The sequence below is a fragment of the Schistocerca piceifrons genome, chromosome 5 (genome assembly GCF_021461385.2).
Source record: "Schistocerca piceifrons isolate TAMUIC-IGC-003096 chromosome 5, iqSchPice1.1, whole genome shotgun sequence".
NCBI lineage: Eukaryota > Metazoa > Arthropoda > Insecta > Orthoptera > Acrididae > Schistocerca > Schistocerca piceifrons.
Window position 1 is genome coordinate 481,525,446 of NC_060142.1, and position 16,859 is coordinate 481,542,304.

The 16,859-nt window shown below is 35.3% G+C and overlaps 1 protein-coding gene across 2 annotated transcripts in view; it reads right to left on the reverse strand.

Moving 5' to 3' along the window:
• Positions 1-3,097: 3,097 nt before the first annotated feature.
• The window catches only part of LOC124798055 (potassium/sodium hyperpolarization-activated cyclic nucleotide-gated channel 2-like), a 271,387-nt gene continuing 257,625 nt past the window's right edge, over positions 3,098-16,859 (reverse strand). For both annotated transcript variants that reach the window (XM_047261283.1, XM_047261281.1), the window contains one exon: positions 3,098-5,524. In XM_047261283.1, the coding sequence (XP_047117239.1) occupies positions 5,194-5,524 (331 nt within the window). In that variant the 3' untranslated portion in view covers positions 3,098-5,193. The remainder of the gene's footprint in view (positions 5,525-16,859) is intronic.

Sequence of the window (16,859 nt, forward strand, 5' to 3'; positions counted from 1 at the left end):
ATTGCTATAAATAATGGCTATATGCTTCAGTTGGTAAGACAGATGTATAACAAGAAAATAACCATGTGTGGTTATTTTTAGGTTTCATCTCCTATTTAGCTCGTCTCTTGTTCTATCCATTTCATTTTTTGATATACGTTGATCCAGGGTTGGGAATATATGGACTATTTAGCTCTGACCCATGTATAAACTTTCTTGTATTTGTATGCGCATGCGCATTCAAGTAACTTCCCTTGTCTTGCGCATGTCCATAGATAGCGGATCAGGCTTGTAAGTGAGCGACCGTTTGTAGCTGCAGTTTATGGCAGGTCATGGCCCATCGAACATAGGCCGGTGTGAGGTGGAGCGTACACCATTAAGTTAAGTAGTGGTTTTGACTGTACATATGTACTGTTTGTGTTTTCCCTTTCTTTTTCGTTTATAAATGTATAGCTATGGTGTTCTTTTAATCATTGACAAAGGTCTTCTTAGGCACTTGTGGGTTTTATTGTTGTTCTGAAGAACGTGTGGTTATCTACGCCGAAACCTGAGGTAACACTTAACACTAGGTGCTTTTTTCGCAATCAAGGCGGGTTTTTAGTTTTTTGATAATAAACAGATCTGTGACTGCAATATATCAGGCTCCTTATCACATGGTGACAGATCCAGTATCATGAAAGGCATCTATGAAATGGAGGAAGGATTCTGTTATTGAATGTAGAGCTCTCATCTAATGCCACATCATATTAGGAATTTTCTGAAGCAGGCCTTACTTGGCCCTTTGCCAAAAACAAGATAGCAAAAGGGAACAAGAATTTTGAGATAAATGATATGTTACAACTATGTCGCTCCACTCTGGAAAGTGTTCCCCTGAGTATCTGGAGCAATTCAAGTCACGTGAGCGAACTTAAAAACTGATATGGACAAAGACACAATCTCGATACTGCAACAAAACTGTTGCTGATGCAAATAGGTGACTGTAATAGCCGCAGTGAAATTCCAACCAGCAACAAAAGCCATTAAGGTAGATTTATTTTATTTGTCATTCTTTCCTGCAAAATTTATTCGAGCTAATGGATTTTTCATTTACTGTTAAAATGTACACTATGTTAAATTGTTCATTTATTGAGAACTGCTTGTATATCAAGTATTCAGTTGCAATTTTCCATTTTATTGCCTTTTACTTGCAACAGCTGCTGAACATGGCAGTAAACAGGCACTAACTTTGCATTACCACCGTGGCAGTGTGCTTGTATGACAACTGCGCGCCACAACATGCTCCCACAGATTGGAGCTATTAAAACGGCTGCTTTACAAACTCTTAACTGACAAAAACATGGAGTATTCATTACTAATTACAATTAACACAAGTTCAAGCTTTATATCAGGGCTTTCTTCATCACAATAGCTACAACAGGAAGCTCAACCACAGCGTCTTGTTTTTGACATTATAGCAATGAAACAAGTAATTAGAAAATAATGAAAATCTGTCGGCAAATAGAAGAAGATTGTATCTTTAAACTGGGCAAGAAAAGACACTCAATTACAGAATGCTAAAAAAACATGCTTTCTCTTGAATATTACCTTGCATGTTGACCCCCTTTACAACTAAAATGTAATGTTAATACACCAAATAAAAGTAGACATTTCCATGATTTTGGCAAGGCACAATACATTGATTTTTGTCACGTGGTGTAACTAGAATATGAGCTCAAAGTCAGGAGTCAATCATAATTAAATAGATAATAATTTTCCCGGCTTTGTTTTCTTTCCTGGATCAAACTGGAGGAACACCAGCCTAGTACTAAAAAATTAATTCTCTCTTCCCCATACTTCTGCAACTGAACTGTTGTTCATTCTGCTGTTAGGAAATGTTAAGTGGTTGCACTAGCATCCAGGCATCTGCACCAAAATATACTACTATGGTGCATATAGCTTAAACAAATTTCTGTAGTAGTAGTAGTAGTAGTAGTAGTAGTAGAAAACAAAATTATAAGAGACTGACACCCTTCGAACATGCACAAAGAACACAAATGTAAAGCAATAGCAACAGCATGTTGTAGATGTTATGGGCTTCACTAATCATTAAAATTCATCACATGGGAGGGTGTACAGTACACAGAATTGCTTTGGCAGTTAATAGTCTGTGTATGCATGGTAGGTGATGGGAGTGGGAGTTTTGGAACTCAAAATATATGACTGACAATATTTTAATTTCAAAAGAGGGGCAAAGCATTTAAGTGCAAATAATCTTAATAGACACTGAGTGCAGGGTCCCTACTTATCCTACTTGCGTGCCAGCAAAAATGGTGAACTGAACTGAATGATATTACTGCTTAAGTTGCTGGAGAATTCGAGTTTCCCTAATTCACTTCAGGCAAATGTCAGGATGATTCCTTTAAAAAGACGGTTGATTTCCTATCCCTTCTTCATCCAATCTGAATTCATGCTCTAGCTTAATCTTGTTGTTGGCTTGGGATGCAAAACTGTAATCTTCTTTCTCACCCCCTTCAGTGATTACATTGTTGCAGCGCCTTCTATCTCACTTATCAAAATGAAAAGATAGTTCGCAAACTCTGACTATTTTTATAAGTATGACAACAAGGTTTTATAATAAGGAATAAGTGAGTAATTTCACACTATTACATTAGCAAAGAATAACAACAAAAGAGTGTGAGAGGTTACAAAATCTTCAAATTGAATTTATGTACGTTGTCTTCAATATATTAAGAATAAAATCGTGCCTCTAATGGTCCAACCAATAAACTCGGGTGTATGAATGTTTCTTTTTGTTTCTTTTCTTTTCTTTTTTTTTTTTTTTTTTCAATTACTGAGCAAATACATTTAACTCAAAACAGGTGCAATATGTAACAGGTGATTTGTAGGAAAGGATGAAGATTAGTTCTATCACATATTTAGTGTTGAATGATACTCCTTCCTTTATTGCATGAACTCATCAGTGTTCATTTTAAACTTAAGTTTCTGAGTCACTTAATTTTTTTCAAAGACTGAGGATTTTTCCTTTTTTTTCACTTGAGTTTGTTTAACAGCAATGCTGTGAACGGAAAGTCACACTTTTTAAATTTACACAGGTTTCATAACAAATGATAAAAGATAATGGGTTTGTATGACAATTGTATTACAACTTGTCTTGATTTTTAAAATAGAGTTTTTTGTTTATAAACATCTTAACAATACCATAAAATTGCTTTCAGTATCCTTGGAGAAATAATGTAGCAACAGAGTAGCATCAGAGTCCAGCTACATTTAGTTTAGAGTATCAGCATTACTTTCACTGCATACGATCGGCACTTTTAAAACTACATAAACAATCTTCTTCAGTTCTATTTAACAACAATGAGCACTTTTGGTAAAAAATATCGGCAACTTATTTTCACCTATTCCAACGACATATTTCATGAGACTTACTAGCAAACACTTTCACATCTTTTACACGCATTGTACACATATTCTTTACACACCTCTCTATTAAATTACTTATGTGCTAGTTGATTTTAAGAAATGCTGTTCTGATAACAGGAAGCAGTCTTTCAATAAATAATACAGTAAATGTGTCAGAAAACAAAAGTGACTAAGTACACTTAAAGAGCAAAGAATTTTGCTATAACAACAACTAGTTGAAACTAGTATTACTAGCTGCTGTATTTTAGACTGTGTTTTTCTTAATGAAATGCTGCAAATTCTTTGCCACAGAATTAAAAAGAAATAAGATAAAATAGCATAGACACTACATTGAATAAGTATCATGAAAACAGTTATACAATCTAAAATTGCAAGTTAACATGAAGACTTTTTTTTTTGCAAAATAAATATTTTAGTTACAAAAAAATCAATGTACTTCTTCCACATTTTCCTTTGACAGGATCAGTTGCTGTGATGATTTACTGCTAATGTGTTGACTGTGAATGTAGTGTCATTGACAATATTCTTTTAAATATATCTGTATTCTCTAGATCACATTTTTTTATTTTATTTTTAAGGCTTAAGACAATATTGTACCTTACACACTTCAAGAAACTGTCAAACTTCTTTTCTTCTACAAAACATTCTTTGTTATTTACACATGGTGTTCACATACATATTTGTAGTGTCTACTTTCTTTTCTTCTTTTTTTAAAAACAATATCTGGTAGGAGTCCACCTGCTTGTGATTGAGAATTCATTTATTGCTTTAAATCTGCCTAGCTTTATGCCAGTAATTTAAAGGATTTGATTTTCTCACTATTTGTTTCAAGGTAACGGATATATTATTTACAGAAGCAGTTCTGAGTATTATAAAAATGGCTGTAATATAAAAAACATGAAAGCTAGCATGTGTTCCAAGTTTTCCATGGCAGAAAATTTTCAAGTAAATTCAGACTGAGCAGTCAGTTTCCACATCTAATATTCATGTTGCTGCCTACCATAACTGTTCACAGAGTAAACAAAAAGGAAGTATGTGTTGCATACCAGGTGCCACAATTTCACTGAAAATGATATAATATTAAAGTAATGAAATAAACTTCAAAATAAATTGAGATTAAATTATTATGTTATAAACATTTTCATCCCAAATGGATCTTAATATATAGTGGATTCTTTTATTTAAAAAAGCCACTTTCATTTTTTTAATAAACATTTTGCCTGTTTGAAAATATCTATGAACAAATATAGAACCATCTCAACAAGAACTCTGTATCTATTCCTAATAATGGTCCTGCCATTAAGGATAAATATATATTTTTGTGTATATATTCTCTTTACATTTAGGCCTAGTTTTACTTTTCTATGAATATAACCTAGTAAAATATTCTATTACACCACATGTACTGTAAAACAGGTTGGGTGTAAAAACGCAGCTCCCTATTAACTTTATTGAGCACCCTAAGTTAAAGCTATATTATTTTGTATCTTCTAATATTGCACAATTTCTAGCTTTCACCTGAACAAATGTCTTTCACAGTTACTATTGGCAAAATCATTGTGATGGAAAAAATCTGGTTAAATCACTGTCCGAGCACCAGAAAATGATGTACAATTCAATCTGAATTACAGCTTTGCAGTGCAGTCTCTGAAAGTCAATAAGAATAGAGCACTATTTCTGTCTAAATGAAAACAAAAAATAATGAAAAAGATAATAAAGCATCTCAGTTTTACTATTGTTTATGAGCCAGAGAACCTGGCAGAAAAACGGACTATCAGCAACGCGCACTTGTCACTGGAAGGCAGTATCCTTTTGGAAGGTATCAGACTTGTGGAACGCTGGGCGACTCATCGGCAACTCTTGTGATGCAGCAAAACTATTTTCAGATTTGGGACGAGGAAGATTTAGTCTATGTAAAGTTTTTCCTAACTCGTGCAAGTTACGACCCAACTCATGTATGCTTTTGTCACTCGAACCATGTTCAACGGATTCTTCTGAGGTATTTACATGTTCTGCTTGTTCTGCTAGAGCATTCACAACAGCATTGATGGTTTTGCTTTCACTGCCCATATCTTCTTCTCTGTGAGAGACAAGATTGGGGTTTTTTCCAATCTTGTTCAGTCTGAAAAAAAATGAGTTTATATGAGAGATAATTCATATGGTATCACATGTAATGTAGCTTTATTTGTTTTTTATCTTTAAAAATTATCAGTATAGCAAGTCTGAAGTGTTGCACTCAATAAAAAGTAATGCTGAAATATAAAAAAAAATTGATTTTACTACATTTCATAGTGATAACAGTTCATATAAATTTAAACATAAGTGGGGAACCAGTAACTTTAAGTTTGAAAAACTCTGCTCTTCAGGTGGCAGTAGACACACATATTAATACAAACTGACAGAAAATTTCATTTAACTAATAAAAAAGTATCCTGTGTTCAGGAATTGGAAAACTATGTTTCATACAGCAAATACCTCCTTTCCTTCAGTTTTCTATTTACATGTTGTCCCTCTTCCTCTATATCTTTGTTTGCTTCACTGAATCTACTCTTTTAGTCCAGTTTTACTTCCTATTCAGTCTACATAGATTGTGTTGCTACCTGTCCTGGGATGGAGTAGGTTTTCCTTACTCTACATTACTAGTTACTTTTTCCTTGCAGTGATGAAGAAAATTCAAGATCGAATGTGTTTTTAAATTTGACTGTCAGCCCTGCTTCATTTACTTGTGTTTTAATGGTTGTAAGTACACCCTCTGTGTCAGTTGTAATTAAAGCAGAAAAATGGAACCAATAATAACTATAATAATAATAATAATAATAATAATAATAATAATAATAATAATAAAATGAAAGTTTCTTGCCAGTAATAACATAGAAATACATCCTCAAAACAGTATGAAAAGACAGATTGCTATTTGCCACATAAAGGTGGTGCTGAATTGTAGACAGGCACAATGAAAAGCTGCTGGAACCCCAGCGTGTGTATGTTAGCATGTGCGCTCTCTTTCAGAAGGAAGGCTTTTTTATCCAAAAGCTTAAATGTTAGCAGTCTTTTCATTATGCATGTCTGCAACTCAGCACCTCTTCTGTAGGGCAAACAGAAATATATTCTTTGTAGCTAGAGACGAATTGAGGGAAATACTATCGTAATCTATTAGAATAAACTCCAGCACGCCTGAGAATTAAGAATGATATAGGAAAACCATCCAATAGTAAACAGTAATGGAGGAAGTTTGGAATTAATTGGATCAGGAAAAATTTTTAGGCGTAATGGTTATGAAGAGTTCCACCAGAGAGGATACAACTTCCTGCTTAAGACATATCTTTACTAAAAGGCTGTAATATATAAGTGACCATGTGAGAGAATATAACTTCCTGGTTAAGACATATCTTTACTAAAAGGTAAAGATATTGATGTTGTCCACAATATGTAAGTAATTAGGTGTGATGGCTTGCTTTGTTCTTGTTGACACTTTATGAGAGACCTGATGCATCCAAAATAATGTTAGTTAAGAAAGGCGTACTAGTGCCTACCATTTACATTTGCACTCCAAAAACCACCATAAGGGTTGTGGTGGAGTGGCATATGGTATACCAGAATGACGTGTGTTTCTTCATGTACAATACATAAGTGACTAGGTTTTATGGCTTACTTTGTTCCTGTTAACATTTTATGAGAGACCTGATTCATCCAAAATAATTTCAGTTATGAAAGATGTACAGAAGCCAACCATCTACATCTGCACTCCAGAAACCACCATAAGTGTTGTGGTGGAGTGGCACATGGTATACTAGAATCGTATTTGTTCCTTCACGTTCCATTTGGGGGCGATATGTGGGTAGAAAGGTTTTTCTGTATCCGTCTGTGTACATGGCAGAATTTATTTAATTTTATTTTCATTGTCAAGAAGAGAGGAATAAGTTGGAGGAACTAATGTGTTTCATGGCTATTATGTGGGCTCTGGGAATTTTGAGAGTAAAGACTTGCCACATTTTGGGTAGTGCCTCCTGTAGTAGTTTATTGTATATTTATGTGATGCTATCATGCTGACTAAATAAACAAATGGTGCAGATATTTTTTTGAGTTTTTTACAGCTTTGTTGATAATAAGCTTGGAAAGAGTTCCAGCAGTAACAAGTACTCAAGGCTTGGTCAAATGAGACTTTTGTGAGTGATCTCCTTCATGGATTGGTTGCAGTTCCTTAGGATTTTCCACTACTAAACAACCAAACTGATGCATTAGATTTATTTCAACAGACACTGTATGCTCCATCAACAGACATCGGTTTGAAAAATGCAACACCCACCCTCAATGAAATTATCAAATTAATTGGGTCTAGTAGTACTTCTGTTAGTTATGATATTGTTTCTAAAAAGGTGTTGCAACTTACTTATGCTCTGTAATCAGTCATCAGCTCAAAGAATATCTACTCAGTTAAATGTACCATTGTAAAAGTTATCTTTAAAACTGGAGTTAAGAAAACTACATCTAATTACAAACATATTTCATCCTTCCAGCCTTTTCAAAATATTTTGAGCAAGTGGGCATGATAGTGTACTAATTCACATAACTGAACAGAATTTGTTACATGCCTCTCAGGTTCACTTTCATAAAAGATCCTCCAAAGGGAAAGCCATACAGGACCTCACAAATGAAGTTCTGGCACAACTACCAAGTGTACCGGTATGAAAAGAGGTTTTTTTTTTTTTTTTTTTTTTTTTTTTTTTTTTTTTTTTTTTTTTTTGTGAAAATGAAACACTAATTTTGAATTGAAAAGTAAAAACAAACATTTTATTCACAGTACTGACCATTGCTTTCTATACATTTTAACCACCTTTCTGGCAATTTGTGGACACCATGCCAATAGAAATGTTCGTCTTTTGAAGTAAACCAATTAGACACCCAATTGTTGACTTCTTCGTAGGAATCGAAGCGTTCCTCAGCCAATACGTGTCCCATTGATGAAAACAAATGGTAGTCGGAGGGGCCAAATCTGGTAAATAAGGTGGATGGGGTAACACTCCCAGCCAAGTGTTTTGATTGTATCCTGAACCAGTTTTGCTTTGTGTGCAGGTGCATTGTCGTGTAAAAAAATTACTTTGCCATGTCTTCTGGCCCATTCTGGTCTTTTTCCGATCAATGCATAGTTCGAATTGATCATTTGTTGTCTGTAGCAATTAGTATTCACAGTTTCACCGGGTTTTAGAAGCTCATGATACACCACACCTCTCTGATCCCACCAAATACAGAGCATTGTCTTCGTGCTGAATCGATCTGGTTTTGCAGTTGATGTTGACAGTTGTCCCAGATAAACCCATGATTTTTCCCATTTAGGATTCTTAAAATAAATCCATTTTTCATTGCCAGTAACAATTTGATACAAAACTGATTTTCTTTAATGTCTTTGAAGCAAAATTTGACAAATGGTTTTTCGGTTTTCCATTTGTCTTTCACTCAATTCATGTTGCACCAATTTTCCACACTTTTGGATCTTTCCCATAGCTTTCAAACGGTCAGAAATTGTTTGTTGTGCAACATTTAGCATTGCTGCCATTTGCTTCTGACTCAAAGTATCATCTTCATCCAATATTGCTTTCAATTCGGCGTCTTCGAACTTTTTTGGTGGTCTGCCACGATCTTCATTTCTTACATCAAAATCATTATTTCTGAACCGCTGAAACCATCTTTTGCATGTTGCTTCTGATAGAGCATGATCACCATATGCCTCAACAAGCATTTGATGTGACTCTGCAGCACTTTTTTTTCAAATGAAAACAAAAAATTAATGCTTTCCACAAATCATCACTTACTGGTACAAAATTCGACATTGTTAACACGATGAAAACATATGATGTTGTTTGTTCCATGACTAAATATCTTTGACAGATGTCATACCAACCAAACAAAAAAAATTAAGGCTCGTTCACAACAAATGTTCCCTATCGACACATTTGTATCTTAATGCTCATTTCATACCAGTACACCTAGTAAACAAGAGCAGTTATCCTGTTGGTATATTCTGTAACATTACAGAAACCTTTGCTTGTGTGAATCACAAAATTTGAAACGAAAAAAATAAAATGATATGACAGTAAGGCACTTGTATTGCATGGACTGAGCCTTTCTTTCATAATAGAAAGAAGAGGGTCTCATTGACGGACTGTCTCACAGGCATGAACCTAACCTCAGAATGGGGAGTTAACATGCAGGCTTTTCCCTCTTCTCTAGTGAGTTACATACTCTGGTGCAAAGGGATTCACAAGCTATCAACTAACATAAAGCAAAAACTTGGGAATCATTACCAGTTTGAAAGAAAATTAAAAGTATGTCTTGTGAGCCACTCCTAAAAATTATCTGATTATCCAGAATAATAGATTGAAACACCTGTTAGCTACATGTTTCAAGTATCAGTGATCATTGTAAGGCAGGGTGGTGAGTAATAGTAGTTTGTTGTAAACAGATTTCTGTTGTTACAGTTGTAGGTAATTAATTTCTTTGAAGAATACCAATGTAATCTAGTAAATTCTAAGTTACCCATAGAAGATGAACAGCAGGTATATAATACAAATGAGCATGCATTAGTTTTTTCAGAGGAGGGGATTTCCCATACAGATTAAGTTTTTATGAATTGCTTGTCATTTGAAACTTTCTAGAAGATATAAACTATGTGCCACACCCAGAACCTTGAGTTTTGCAGCCAGTGCTCTTACTGACTGAACTGTCAAGGCATGACTTATAACCTCTCTCTTATTTTCCAAACTTCACAAAAGCTCTCCTGCATACTTTGCAGGACAAACGCTCCTGGAAGAAAGTCCTTGATCTTGATAAACAACATTCCAGGTTTGAGTACCAGTTCAGCACACAGTATTAAAGTGTTAGAAACTGTCTGAACAATGTACATTCTGATGCTCAGGGGGAAATATTCTTTCTGTTTTTCTTCTGTTAATGTATATCCTGGCTCATTCTATAAGTTTAAAAGTTCTCCTTGTTGGAAACTATGGTATACAATGAATAAATGAATGATAAATACCTATTTAGCAGCTGCCTTTCCCATGATTATGTACAGGGTGCTAAGTAATATGTGGGAAACCTTTGGCAAATGGATAGATGATTTAAAAAGGAATGAAAAATTTCAGGCATACAAATGATCACTTTTTTCTTTAATTTTTGTAGTTAAAGACATTTTTTTGTTGTTATTTGTTTGCTTCGTTTCTGTCTCTGTTTTGGGAAATGTTAAGTTAAAGCCCTCATTTGTTTGTCATAGTTGCCATGGTATTAGTAAGTAAACAAATAATTTTAGTATTGAGAACATAGTCAATAATGGAAACCTACTCCACAGTTTTTACTGGACTAGTATGTAGTGTGTGCTGAACATTCTTCCCCCACCAGGAATCAAATCAGCTATTTCCAAGAGGAATGCCACCAAAAAAGTGTACATTAGTGATCTCAGCTGGAGAGTGATGTGTTGTGCCTGACTTCCAGTCATGGGCATGATGTCTGCTTGGCCATATTCTTATTTGACTAGAGTGTTCTGTACATTTCTGGCTGAAATGTATTCTAATCAGTGCATGGCAGGTATGTACCTGGTGTATGGATTTGCAAATTGCATTACACCTGAAACTAGATATTTGTAAGCTGAAAGATTTCCTAATAGGCATTTACTGAACAATAAGACCTTTGAAAGAATACAAGAATGTCTTGTGAAAACAGACTCTTTTGAGAAAGGGTCATTATTTTTGGGAGACCAAGTAGTGTTAGAATACCTGATGGAGAAGATCTGCTATTTCATCATAGTGAGGACAATAATGGTATCAGTATCAGAGAAAAGGCAGAGAGAATGTGAGTCATGCGACAGTGTGGAAACTGTTAAGAGAGCAACTTCTTTACCCATACCATCTACAGAGAGTGCAAGGTCTTATTGAAATAGATATTCAACCACGAAAAGCTTTTTGTACTTAGTTACTGGGGATGCATGCTCAGGACCAACACACTCTGTCTAACATGCTATTCATTGAAGAAGCAGAGTTTACTAGGAAAGAAGTGCAGAATTTTCACAACACTTATGAATTTGGCCATAGAGCTAGATTCTGGCCCGTCTGACTGGTCAGCCTGCTAGTTTGTGATAAATAACACATGATATCTCCAGTGCTGAGATGGCAAGATCTTTATTCGTCCACTCGGCAATTAATACAGGACATCTTTTAGACACAGTGACCGTCAAGGCAAGACTCGCATGAAAACAAATAAGTGACTTGTTGACTGGTTTCTAAAGAACTAAGTATAAAAATGGTACTTAAGAATTAACATTGAGAAAACAAGAACATGGAAAAACTATATATTAAGAATAAATGGCACGGACTAACAGACACAACACAGCACTCCTGGCAGCCGGCGTGGAACCAATTTATTCATGCAAAATAAAAATACTTGCGGTGTGACACACAGGTGATGTATTCGTGAACCAAACTGCACTGCACTGCATTGTGCTACACTGCCCATTGTGGTCACTACATGTGTGAGTGTATGAGAATCCTTCTCTAGTTTTGGAAACAAGACATCAAAAACAGTTTAGCATTAATGTATAAGCTGACATAATTGGAGACAGATTAAATGGGCCTTTCATTTTCTGTGGAACACTGACTGGAGAGACATAAAGTGAATATTTAATGGAATATTTAAATGTTTTGTTGGACAACATACCAGTACACTTATGTCAGATCATGTGGTTCATGCATGATAGGGCACCAACTAAGTTCGCTCTGCAAGGAAATACACTTTTAAAACAGTGTTTCCAAAATAAATGCGTAGATTGTGGGGCAGCGTGATCTCCTGATCTCAATTAATTGAGTTTTTATTTTTGGAACATTCAAGACCTATTGCAAATGTTGATATTCTTCACCAGCACATTCAGAGAGGGTTTGCAGACATCTTGAATACTGGAGTGAGTAAGAAAATACATGATGTGGCATTTTAGATACTTGTGTTAGAGCTAATGGTAGACATTTTGAGTATTTAGCATACCCAACACAAGACAACGCTGAAAAAAAAAAGTGGAACCAAACTGGAAACTTGAAAATAAAAAGACAGAAATAAAGAAAACATTTAACAACAAAAAAGTGTCTGTAACTAGGAAAACAAAAAAATTGACCACATGTATGTATTCACTTATTTGCTTGTTTTTAAGTGCTGTCTATTTTCCAGAAGTTTCCCACCTATTAGTTAACAACCTATATACCACCGTGTAATCTTTTCAACTGGAAATGTTTGGTACAGGTACTGTAATGGGACAAAGTGAATGTGTTTCATTTGGAATGAAACCAAAGATAGAGAAAAACACTGTATGTAAAAAGATACCTTTAATTGCTTATAAATGAGTAACCCTATTGTGCACCATTTTTGTGATGTATGTATATGTCCAGTACTGACTGAGGTTCAGCCAGTGAAATGCTCTGGTTAATCCTTTTGTGAGGTATTCCTCTTTTACAACATGAACCAAATTGTTTCATGCCAGCATTTGACCATCTCCGACAGAGAGTATCAATTTTACATTTAAATCCTTACTTGGAACTTAACTGTGGAACATATTTCTAAGCTGAAATGAGCATTTGCAAATGTCCTTGGTCAGTACTACCTAACAGAAGGTCTACATTTAAAAAATTTTAAAAATATAGTTCTGTCCATATAACCTGACTTAACATTCCCTCCAGTTGTGAGATGAAATGTAAGTTGCACCATGCTGGTTACCAGTAAAGTATCAGTATCACCAGCTTGCATGTTTCCAGCTCTATTGTTATTTTTCAACAAAACACTAATTATTATTCGGTCGAACACACGCCTCATCTTGGATATAGAACATTTGCAACTATCATTACCAATCTGACTGTACTGCACACCAGTTCAGACTGTACTGCTTGACATCCTCATCCGAGGTGTATTTTTTGCCTCTAAGAACCTACTTTAGTTCACCAAAATGGCAAAATTAAAGGGAGACAAGTCAAGACTTATGGAAGGTGACTGAGGACCTCCTTTTTGAATGTCTGCAAGAGCTCCTTGTCTGCGTTTGCTGTAAGGGGCCTTTCACTTTTATGGAGCAGAATAAACCTTCAGATGAACTGCCCTGATCATTTTGATTTGATTGCGTTGAGAATGGTCAAGTTTAGTGAATATTGCTACACATTCACTGTTTTCCATTGTTGCAACAAGTCAATAAGAAGGGGATCCTTTTGGTCACAGAATAACTCAGACATAATCCTCCCCACATTTGAGTGGATCGCCTGATTCTTTGGGTGGTGGCAACCCTGCACACTTCTACTGGAGATTATGTCATTTTGGCTCAAGTGCGAAGTGATGATACAATGTCTTATATTCAGTGACCATCCATGACAGGAAATCATTCCCTTCCTTGGCTTAGAACTGCACATGTTCAAGAGATAGTGCAGATAATGCTTCCTGTGCTGGTTGAAGACTATGAGGTGATCACTGGGTGCACATTTTGCAAAATTTCATTCTGTCCTAAATGACAGCATGAACACTTCCAACACTGATCTCTGTAGCATTATTTTGTATTGCAGCTTGCCAGTCTTGCATAGTGAGGGCATCCACCTGCTGGACAATAGCATCATGAGTGCTTTTCTTTTGAAGCCTTCATTTCACTGTCTTCTGCATAACGGAGCACAGTGGATGATTGAGGTATACATTTGCTTGCTCTGTTGCCACATGGCCCACACCCGTGTCCCTCAAGTGGTGCATTTGGGACCTCAGTGATCGTATAGGAACTGCACCTTCTTCTGCAGGTAATGAGATCACGATACTTTGAGTTACTTTTGCCTTACAGCCTTCAGCTGAATACACCTTATACAGGGTGTGTCTGGAGGAAAGGTGTGTGCTTTGAGGGGTTTTAGTGATTTTGAATGAAAAACATCATATGAGAAAATGTACTGCTGACTTCAGTTTCCAAGGAACATAATGGAAACAGTGGGAAACGGGATAAATGCAGCTGATACTAATGAAACATTGTGTGCTAACGTTTTCTTTTTAATTGTGTATTTCCTCTCAAAAGGTGTTCAAAAAGTTGACTATCAGCTGCAATGCATTTTGCAGGCAGCTCTTGTTGAAAGCTGCAGTGTTGCTGATCTGATCTGATTCACATGGTCCTTTAATTAAGCACATGCACATTAAAATACAAGTGAGATTATCATCCTTTGTGTCCATTCTGTACTTATAGATTTTGTTCTGAAGCCAATACCACAAATACTATTCTGATGGAGTAAGATTGGGTGACCTCGGTGGTCAGGAAATGACTCCATGGTGACCGATCGATCACACAGGACATGTTTCGGTGACATGTTGTACAGGATGTGCAGGATCTCCATCATGCTGAAATGGCCAGTAAAGACAAAACTACATAACTTATTGCCTCTTTGGTTGTACCCCATGTGAGTGATGGTGAAGGGCATGTGACTAACGCAACTTTCAAGCACCTGTATGTTGGATACAGTTAAAAAGAAGGGCATATGTTCACTTGAAGTTTTTGTTCAGTATCACCAATACTATTACCCCTCAAAGCATGTACCTTCCTCCTGACTAACCCTGTATATACAAATACATAAAACTTTATGCAACTGGAGTCAAGATGTCATCAATGAGTGCTCCGTACAGACTGTGAAAAAGAGTTGTTATATAACTTTTATATATTGTCTGTATATATATTTTACTTATGATGAGTTGCTATGTGGAATTATTCATAAAAACCATCTTTAAAATGAACTAACTGTTAGAGCAATAATGAAGTATTAGCTTTACGTTCTTTGATGTGTCTGTTTGGGTTCAGTGGTTTCAAAATGATGTCGTGGTACAGATTACACACCTGCTAACATCCTACGTGTCCTACCATTTTTCTGTATGGAATCTGAACATTCATCTTTTTTATTTATGAGGCTTGTTATGTTTTAATGGAAGATACTGACTGAATGTTCTTTCTGATCCAAATTTCTTTTCTTTCTTTTTAAACTGCAGTTTTTCTTTTTGTTAGTACCTGTTTCAACTGTTGTTATGCTTACTCTTCACCACTGTCTTTCTGGCTACCATTCAACCTCTAGGAGAAGGAAAGTACAACTTCAGATGGTGCTAATAAACCTTTGTATTCCTGTACATATGCTTTAGACATGTTAAATGACAATTCAAATATGTTATAAAGGCATGACATTAGAAAAGAGTTCTAAAAAGTGAATATTATACGTGATGGTGAAATAAACAAAACTCTGAGCTCTTTGCTTTCAATCCCTGTCTGTATAATTTATGGTTATGTCATTGTTTACTGAAAGATGTTCATAACAGCTGTGCTTAATTCATCAAACTGGTAATCAGAACATGAAACTTACACTATCATGAAATTCATAATAATAATTTCATTTCAGTGACCGAGTGAAAGTCTTTCAATTGGATGTCAGTTTGGTGATTTTTGTGTCCTTAATCTACCCCAGTTATTCAGTTGGGGAAAGTGGACCTATAATTTAACTTAGAATCTGAACCATGTGTCGTTCCAGAGATGGAAGGCTAGATTAAAAGCCCGACTGGGATTTGATCCTGTGACCTCTTGGTTTTCCAGGCATGTGCTTTACTTCTAGATCAGCAGATCAGATATCATGAAGTAAACACATTAGTCACTGCTCAATGTTTGTTTCTGCACAAGTTTGAATGTGAAATGAGAATTTTGCTCAGAAAATAAGAAGATAAAGAAACTGCTCATAACAGCAGCAACAAAACATAAAAATAAAAAGTTCTCTATGAATTGAAGTTCATGATTAGTAAGACAGAGATGAAGACCAAGGAGTGAGTCCAATGAGATCTGAAAATATTAGTGAAATATGCTTCACATCTTTAGCACTTTGGATCTCCAATAGTTTCAGTGCTTTCAAGATCATGGTATTCATGCAGCTCAACTAGTTAAAAAGCAATCCTACAGTGCTAGCTAAGTCAAGAAAGAATAGGGTTAAGAAGATGAAGATCCTAGTGATAGTAACTGTACCATATCTGCCTAAAATATCGAAATTCTTATCTAGTCAATACTTCAGTCAACATTATTATTAGTAGTCTATCTAAGTTATGCCAATTCAAAACCCATAGATAGTTTTTCAAAAAACTTTTCTTTTAGGAGAAATGTGTAATTTGCAATGTTCACTTGCCATGCGATTGTAAAAGTGTTTTGAGCTAATGACTGTTTATCTCCAAAGCAATATAGCTAATTCACAATTTCTTATTTTTCTTTTTCTAGTAAACAGTTTACTCTTCTTGAAAAGTCATTAACTAAAAAATTGTTCACAATTAAAGTTTCCACCATCCAGAAAATACTTTCATTAACTGGATCTTTAAACATTTTAAATTTTAAGAACTGGTTTCATAATGTTGTTGTCTTGCTTTCTTGAAACTAGAAAATAGCTTTGGTTAGCATAATGTTT